Here is an 8,989-nt window from a genome sequence, read left to right as displayed (position 1 = left end):
GGATATCACATCTTACCTTTCTGCAGAAATGGTTCAGAAAACACAACAAGGCATTGACTTGGTCACCAGATTCCCCAGATCTTAATCCAGTTGAGCATCTGTGTGACGAGCTAAAAATATCTGTATTCCATGGAGCCCTCACCTCAAAACAAGCGTATTTGATGGATCTGCTGCTGAAGTCTTGGTATCTGATACCACAGCTCACCTTTAGAGGTGGAGTTCATTCCTCAATAGGTCGAAATTATTTGGCAGCAAAAATTGTACCTCACAGTGTGGAGTTTGCATGTTCTCGCTGTGCCTGTGTGGGTTCTCTCCGGGTACTCTGGCTTCCACCCTGAACAGGAATAAGCGGAAGACAATGGATGGATGGATGGAAATTGTACCTCACAGTATGAGGCAGGAGGTAATAAAGTTATTGCTGATTGGTATACGATTAATATAAAAATGACTCTCCCTTCTCAATTTAATTCCTCCTCATATTCTCATAAAAAAGCCATTATCATAATAAATCTCCAAAGATTTCTGTACCCTGTGATATTACTTTAATTACTACTTTGCATAAGAATGAATAAGTATTTGCCTGGACTATATTTAGATGGCAGCTTTGAACGACCAGCTGTTTAACATATCTCGCTGGCATATGGTGTTATGATAATTACACAGCTATTACGACAGTACATGGTTTGAGAAATTAAATAAGAGTGTGTGCGTGTGTGTGTGTGTGTGTGTGGGAGGGGGGGGGGGGCTTTATTGCTTTTGCTAAGCCCACCACAATCTCGCTGCTTGTCTGTGAACGTGAGTGACTGCAGGCAAGTGACTGTTGGCAACCCGCCCCCCCTCACATGCACGCACACACACACACGCACACAAACTGACGCACACATACCTTGCCATCTGTTGACATATGCAGCTGTTCAAAAATAGCCCTCTACCAGAAGCTTCCCTGAGTGACCAACAGATAGCGGAGCAGGGTTCTTGTTAGAGGTCTCTGCAAGCAGTCGTGTCTCTGCGTGCTGGTGTCTCTCTACTATGACCACATGTTGGTCGCCAACACCGCAGGACTGTTTGCATGGAAAGTCTCAGTAAGTCTGTCTCTTCTTATTGTGCTTTAACTGTGATAGTTTTTAGTCATTTCCATTCCCTGCACTAGAGTGGCTAATCTCCTGATACCTGGAAATGGAGCCTTTTTCTGACCAATTTATGGAATTCCACCCTATCCACGGAACCAATGTGCAACTGGACCACTCGTCAACCCAGGCCACGCGGGTGGAGAGCTTTGCTAATGGAGTTTGTTTCAGCAAACACCCCCTGAATCCAGGCGAGATTTTTCTTATTGAGATTCAGGACAAGGAGCTTGGCTGGTGCGGTCACCTCCGCGTCGGCCTCACTGCCCACGATCCCAGAAGCCTAGAGGCAGTGCCAGAATATTCCATCCCAGACCTGACAGACATGGGCGACAGCTGGGTTTTTGCCATCACTCGCAACCACAACAAGGTTATAGAAGAGGTGGATGCAGGAGTGGGTGACCATGAGGCTGGAGGTGGGCTGGCTGGGGGTCATCAGCTGGGGCGAGGGGAGGTTGAAGATGAGGGAGATGGACGAAACAACAGCAGCAAACCAAAAACTTTCTTCACTGACTCTCACTTGTACATTGAGAATGTTCGCATCCCCAGAGATAAACTGGTTGGCCGCAGCCGACCCGGACGGTATAGCCACATTTTGGATGACTTGTACAAAACAAATGCACTGCCTCCAACAGCCAGGCGTAGCCGGATAGGAGTACTGTACGTGCCTAAAGGCAGAGGCCTGGCTGACATGCATATTGTCATCAATGGCGAAGACATGGGTCCTTCAGCCAGAGGAATCCCCACCATTCAGCCTCTCTATGCAGTCGTGGATGTATTTGCTGCTACAAAATGTGTCAGGATTGTTCAAGTGGAGTACGGATGTGAGTGTCACATTGCATGCTCAGATATTTATACTTTTTATTCTTTACAGTGTCTTGATTCATAAACCCTGCTTCTTTATTTTTAAATCTTTTTTTTTCCTCCCTCTAAATCTCCCTCAGTCTCATCATTGCAGACATTGTGCAGGAAGGCCATCCAGAAACACATCGTCCACAGGATGGCCATTGACTGGCTGGAGCTGCCAGAGGCGCTGAAGCACTACTGCAAGTATGAGTGAAGAACCCCCAGACCTGCCTCATCGATGGCCAAAAATGTTATTTAAGAACATTTTCCTCATTTTTTTTTTTTTTTTTTATCAAGACACAGGGTTTTGATGATGAAACTGTTCCATATTTATGCTCCAGACACAGAGAATTCATGGGCAAACCTGATACTGTTGAACTTGCATTACATGACAACAAAATGGTACGATTCCTCATCAAAGACCTATGAAAGTAACGCAGTTGTCATCACTTCGGCGTTGAAGCCAGTGGTGTCATTGCGGGACATATAAAGTTTGCACTTGATGAAAAAAGACTGAAAAGATATGAAGCCGAAAATGGGGCAGCACGGTTTAGTTTCCCCCTGCACTAAAAAGTAAAGGAGCTGAGTGACTGCTGATACTGAGCACTGTGAAAGGGACGCTTCTCCCTCCAGGAAAGACGAATCGGAATATCAAAAGAGAACAGAACGAAAGGAAAGACGCAACTGAGTTCAGCTCCGAGCATTTTTGCTATTTCTGACATCAATTAAATTGTGTCACAGCTACAATATTACATTATATATAATCTGAGACTATTTCAGAGCAGCAGTTGGTCTCTTACTTGTTAGTGAGGATGTGAGAGGCACATTGACAACTACAAGGAATCATTTGAGGTTTTCAAAATGAGTGTCCTCCTCAACCTCGATGTGAAGCGTTGTCCTCCATGCACCAGAAGAAGGTGCAAATATGTGACTTATCAAATAAATAAATCATGGCACTTGAGACTCCATTCGTTCTTCTAGGCCAACTTGTTGTCTTTCTTTGGACAGTATTTTCTTTTGTTTCCAGTCCAAAATGACGGCAGCAACGTTGTCAAATTTACAACCATTCTTGGCTTCTATATTCTGTTTTTTTTTTTTTGTCAAAACTTATGGCGAAGAAAAGGGATCAGTTATTACAAAACAGTTATGATGATAATAATCATAATAATGATAAGATGTGGGAGGTGAATGGATTAACAGAGGAAATGGGCCTATAAAAGACAGGATTGGGGCTCAAAATTTTTGAACAATAAACCAGCTGGTTAAAGCCTCTGACTACCAGCTTGGTTACACCTCACTCCAACTGATAAAAGCACTGAAGGTGAAAAATGTCCTGTCCTACAGCAACAAAGCAAAAAAAAAAAAAAAGCTAATAACTATGTGGATAAGCTGCACGGTGGATTACCATGCGGGTCCAAAATTCATTCATCCATCCATTTTCTTCTGCTTATCCTGTTCAGGGTCACAGGGTGGGGCTGGAGCCTATCCCTGCAGCTTTCAGGTGAGAGGCGGGGTTCCCCCTGGACAGATCGCCATCACAGGACCAACACATAGAGACAAACAACCATTCACACTCACAGTCACACCTACAGTCAATGTAGGGTATCAATCAGCCTCGTCCCCTCTTGATGTCTTTGGACTGTGGGAGGAAGCTGGAGTACCAGAGAGAACCCACACAGGAACAGGGAGAACATGCAGACTCCACACAGAAAGATCCCCTACCTGCATTGGGATTTGAACCCAGAACCTTCTTGTTGTAAGGCAACAGTGTTAACCACTGCACTACCATGCTACCAGCCTTTAAAAGATGACAATCAAAATGAAAACTTCAAGCATCTTATCAACCATGAAAAGGTGCTTTAACTTGTCTTGTGGTTTTAATCTATTTTGATGATGAACCTAGCAAAAATGTCAAAAAGCAGCTTTATGAGATGTTGTGCACCTTTCCAAAAAAATTGGAGCTGGGGAATGTTGAAGCTTTTCTGATTCTATTTTAAAAAATGAAAGTATAACTTTGAAAAATTAAGATAAAGGACGTGTAACTGACAAGCTGACTATGTCTCCTGATAGAAGATATTGAAGAATAAGGGCAACCTACCATGAAATAAAAAAAAAAGTAAGTTAAAGTTAAAATTTGATTTTAGGGCTGCATGGCTCAGAGGTACACTGGCCATCTAGCAAGGGTTGCTGGTTCGAATTTCCCCTGGTGACCATGTCAAAGTATCCTTGTGGAAGATACTGAGTCCCTAAATGCTTCTGAAGTTCCTGTGATGGACTGGCGACCCATCCAGGGTGAACCCCGCCTCTCGCCCATATCAGCTGGGATAGGCTGCAGCCCTACCCCCCCCCCCCCTCCCAACCCTTAACAGATAAGCGGCATAGAAGATAAATAGAATTTTATTTAACTTTTAATTTTTTTTATCAATTTACTGCATTTATTTGACAGATCAACAACAGTTTTACACTGTGATGATAAAGCCTTTTTTTTTTTTTTTTTTTTTAGATATCACACGGATAAAAAGGTATTTGATTTCTGGTGTCAGACTCAAGCTGTTAATCGCGCCACCGTATAATTTCCCACCAGTGGAGCGCCTCTATTCGAATAGTCACATACTGCCATCTAGTGGTCATTTAAAGAACACCAGTAGGAGGAGCTTCGTCAGGATTACCTCACACGAAAGAAGGAAAACAGGCGATTGCTCTCGAAATCTCAATCTGGTTGGAGAAAGGTTGAGCCAGATTAAGATTTATTTTGGTTTCGGTTCGTCCGCACAGACACTCCAAATGTCTTTCTGCCGGTTTGTCGGCGATGAGATCTACAAAGATCATTTTAAACCAGGTGAGTAACTGTTCTTCTGTAAGCACTGACGTGATGTAACCAGTCTACATTAGATAAAGGAGGGTAACAAATACGTTTCACTTTTGTTCAGCCATACCTCTCAATTCCTCAGTAGCCTTTTGGCTGGCTTTTTAGGCTATAAACGTATTTTGTTAAAGTAATTATTGAAATATTGTGAATTCAGCATTGCGAGTGAAAGAAAAGAATTGGCGTGATATTATTTTCAGTAATAATGATCAGATTTTTAATATGCAACACTTTTCCTATTTAGTTAAAACAAACAAGCAAGCAGAAACACGGTCAAACTAAAAATAATTTGAAATATTATTATAATAACTTTGGATAAGCTACTAAATTGTGGCAAAAAGAAAATCCAATCTTTCGGGCCAAAGCCCCCCCCCCTCCATTAGCTTGATGTTGCTTCACTTATGATGTATTGGAGGTTGGCTTCACATCCATAGGGGGGGGGGGGGGGGGGGGGGGTCTATGCTTATTTGTGTACCTACAAATGTAATATATGATGTTACAACACTGACACATCTCAAACTTGATTTTGACCATCATCAATTCAACTTCTAACTCTAAATTTGATAATTGTTTTAAAAGTACATTTTCCCCACAGGAATGTATGTGTGCGCCCAGTGTAACCACCCACTGTTCTCCAGCCGCTCCAAGTTCGCCCACTCGTCCCCGTGGCCGGCGTTCACTGACACTATCAGAGAGGACAGCGTCACCAAGCTGATGGAGACCCTTACTGCCTACAAGGTCACAACTTGAACGTTCCACTCTTCTTCAGTCAATCATCAGTCAGTTCTTTCGTTCATCCTACTGTCATATTAACAGTGTTACTGCTGTGCGTACACAGGTTCTGTGTGGCAAGTGTGGTAATGGGCTGGGCCATGAGTTTCTAAATGATGGGCCACAAGACGGGATTTCACGCTTTTGAATATTCAGTCACTCGCTCAAGTTTGTCCCCAGCAAAGGTAAAGCAGACATGAGGGAGGAGTTAACCCTTTCATAATAATCTCAATGTAAATCCCACACGTCCGCCGTGAAGATGCAGTGTGTAGAATTTAGGGAAATGTGAGGTCGGTATGGGTATTGCAGCCCCCTTGCCTTGATCCTCCCCTAAGAAAATTAACTGTGGCTGGAAAGGTCATTCATGTGTGATAAACAATTTCTCACAACCTAAAATTGTTAGCCAGCACCTGAGTGGATCCCTGCAGTGAAGTTACTTTGTTCGTCTACAAGCGCTTAAACACAGCTAGGACAAAATGAAACTAACTCCTCTTGCCTGGAAAATAGGAGAGGAGCAGAGGCCTTACACCTCCATGAACTTGCACCATTTTTTCCTTGTTGGAAAGAATCATATTGGTGCTGGGGTTGAGGCGCTTTCACAGGAGCTGTGTCTGGGTGATGGCTGTCTCCACCTGAGATGCCACATAAGTGGATGAAAGAAATGCAGAAATAACTACACAATAATGCAGAGAAGCGCTACCTATGAAGCCACGCTTCGTCTCATCTGCCCCCAAGACAACAAACAAACAACCTTTGAAATGCAAGTTTTCTGAGGGGAGTTTGGTACAGGGACACAGAATCTCCTTTTCCAGCTCTTTTCCTTCTGTGCTTTGTTCCTCATCTGCATCCTCTGTCTGTCCTCATAAATTCTGCTCTAACTTCTACACAATGCTCCTTCAAGGGTCAGGTTAACCAACTCGTAAATTTTTCAGAAACAGCGCTGGGGTTGCTCAGGACAACCCACAAAACCCACTGTCAACAGATTTAATTGGGAACTATTTTTTGCTGGAAGTAGAAGGTCTGTTAAGTGTCCTGAATCACCAGGACATTGTTTTTGGAAAGGGGTATAGTTTTGTGGGTGTTTTTTTACGATCCTTTTTGGACCAAGCACAAATAAAATTTTGTTTACCTCCATTGCATCGTTTGATGGAGGTTTGGTGACTTTTTAAGTTCGTGTTTTCGAACTGAATTTTTTCTTTTTCCTGTTTTTCTTCCAACCTCAAATGAAATGTTCTGTTGCTCCACTGCATCTCAATCATATTTTGAATCTCAAAGACTTGACAAAAATCTATCAAATCTCTCTGTTCCAGGCAAGGACAAGCAATAAAGAGTGAGGTAGGGCTTGAACACTCCAGCTGCTGCTCAGTAAAGGCGAAGTGAATGGCTCGGGTCAGTCGATGATATGGACAGGGCAAAGGCCTGAGAGGGACGTCCTGTCCATGGAAGTATCTTTGACCAGCCTATGACGCAAAGACAGGGACTCAACCTAGCCTATTCCTTTAGAATACTCCAGAAATACCTCATATTTAAATTGATAAACACTTGATAAACACACAGTATTTTAGCTTGAAATGTCATTTTGTGTATACAAACAATTCAGCCTATTACACTGAATCACCTATTACACAGTACTGATTGAAGCAAAGTGTTTTCCGAAGGTAAAAAATATATATATATATCTATGCACTAAAAAGACCACATCTCTAGTAATATCACACATGTATTATTGTTTTTTTTCATGCTGAGTATTTTTCTTCCAATTTGTAATGTGCATGAAGCTAGTTTACTTGAATAATTTATTGAAGTTTTGTTTGTTTGCCTAGGCTAACAATGATGTGCATTTCCTAAATATAACTTCAAACATTGCTTCATTGTTACACATTGTTGGAACAAACAGTAAAATACAGTTTTAAAGATGAATTTTCTCGTGATTTCTTTGTGAGAGAGAGTTTCACGCAGAGGGTAATGGGGCTGCTGTTTGCCATGTCGACCTCTAGATGGTGTTATCGTCTTTCTCCTGAAGCACTTTTGGATCCCGGTGTCGATTGAACACGTACATGGTGTACTACTGTACCTGTGTGTATGTAGTACATGTCTGCTTGGTCATCCATTAATTACGAGGGTTTTTTTTTTCAGTTGTTCTCCCTCTGGCTCAGCTGCAAGCCATATTCTCTAGGCTCTTGGCAGCTGACCCTGAGGTTTAGAGGAGTAGCCTTGCCGCCTAGCGAGAGACCAAGGGCTATCATTATAAAGGAGGCGCGCACACACACACACACACACACACACACACACACACACACACACACACACACACACACACACACACACACACACAGAAAATCCAGAAAATCATTCAACACATGTTTTGCAGTCCCAGCACTTTAAAGTTGTGCGATCACATTCAGTGGTGTCTCTCACCTTCCATATAGTCTTGGTCTCTTCGAGCATATTTTCTTACAAAACATCACTTCTTGCAGTATGCAATTGCCAGAGTTCATCATAATATTGGTGGATGTTGAGCTCCCAGCATCAACAATTGGAATCGTCTAGAGCAGCAGCAGTCCTCGCCCTTCCTACTAGGTATTCAAATGAAGCCGAAGTCTGACTACGTTGATTTCCTCTTGAGTTTCTTTTGGCACAGTTGTCTGTTTAGTGGATGTCAGTATTGTGAGTGCATGCATTTTTAGGTGATACCACAGGTACTCAAAGCCACAGCGCTGGCTGTCGCTCCCTTGTTCTCAAATACAGGAGTGGCCATGTTTGATAAGCAAATGCAGAGAGATGGAAATGTGTTCCGCTACAGTACATCAGACAACTGAGGTGAATTCTTTAATTGAAGAAATTGCTTTCTTCCTTTGCAATGCCTCATTGAACTTTCTGCATTTCATATGTGGTTTATTGATATGTACTCACTCAAGCTTGTCTATATAGATATAACATCAGCAGTGTGTGTGTGTGTGTGTGTGTGTGTGTCTGTGTGTGTGCTTTGCCACCTCTACTATATGCTGATATCTAACATCCATTATGTAGTAAATTATGATGCTGCCTGCTAAAATCAAAAATGAAAGACTGATTGTTTTGTGAGACAGTTGAAGATCATGTTGTCACAAAATTGGAGCCTAATAAACATTTTCATAGACAGCTGTTTTCAGGAACTTGTCGGGCCACCAGCCCCTTTGAACATGTGCTCTCAAAGACATTTTAAGAGGGAAATAAGTACCTACCACAGGATAGGGTAAAAGAACCAGACTTGACACTGATTGGTCTGTACTAAGTAGGTAAGGTCAGACCTCGTATTCCTCCAAAATACATTTCTGATATCTTGAGGTATATATAAACTGCTTGTTGTGCATAGGAATCTTTTGGTAATCCGTCATCTAAC

At 42.4% G+C, this 8,989-nt stretch overlaps 2 protein-coding genes across 3 annotated transcripts; both read left to right on the top strand.

The window, feature by feature from the left end:
• Nucleotides 1–1,176: 1,176 nt before the first annotated feature.
• neurl2 (neuralized E3 ubiquitin protein ligase 2) lies at nucleotides 1,177–2,457 on the top strand. Its single transcript, XM_086195573.1, has 2 exons — nucleotides 1,177–1,948; nucleotides 2,069–2,457. The coding sequence occupies exons 1-2, from the start codon at nucleotides 1,177–1,179 to the stop codon at nucleotides 2,182–2,184; spliced, it is 888 nt and encodes a 295-aa protein (XP_086051699.1). The 3' UTR covers nucleotides 2,185–2,457.
• Nucleotides 2,458–4,623: 2,166 nt separating this feature from the next.
• On the top strand, nucleotides 4,624–7,534 carry msrb1b (methionine sulfoxide reductase B1b). 2 transcript variants are annotated; one of them, XM_086195189.1, is made up of 4 exons: nucleotides 4,624–4,809; nucleotides 5,432–5,574; nucleotides 5,675–5,792; nucleotides 6,918–7,505. In XM_086195189.1, exons 1-4 carry the CDS (start codon nucleotides 4,755–4,757, stop codon nucleotides 6,932–6,934), a joined length of 333 nt encoding a protein of 110 aa, XP_086051315.1. In that variant the 5' UTR covers nucleotides 4,624–4,754; the 3' UTR covers nucleotides 6,935–7,505. The 2 variants fall into 2 exon arrangements, with proteins under 2 accessions (XP_086051315.1, XP_086051314.1); XM_086195188.1 differs by having other exon boundaries at nucleotides 5,675–7,534.
• The last annotated feature ends 1,455 nt before the right edge of the window (nucleotides 7,535–8,989 follow it).

Source organism: Aulostomus chinensis, chromosome 23, assembly GCF_037954235.1.
Source record: "Aulostomus chinensis isolate RoL2024-O1b breed Wild chromosome 23, RoL_Achi_v1.0, whole genome shotgun sequence".
NCBI lineage: Eukaryota > Metazoa > Chordata > Actinopteri > Syngnathiformes > Aulostomidae > Aulostomus > Aulostomus chinensis.
This window is presented reverse-complemented; position numbering and strand designations above follow the sequence as displayed.

Excerpts from the sequence above, each read along its gene's own strand:
- neurl2 (XM_086195573.1), top strand. The coding sequence starts at position 1,177 with ATGGAGCCTTTTTCTGACCAATTTATGGAATTCCACCCTATCCACGGA. Across the intron at positions 1,949-2,068 it reads TGTTCAAGTGGAGTACGGAT|TCTCATCATTGCAGACATTG; the intron begins GTGAGTGTCACA and ends AATCTCCCTCAG.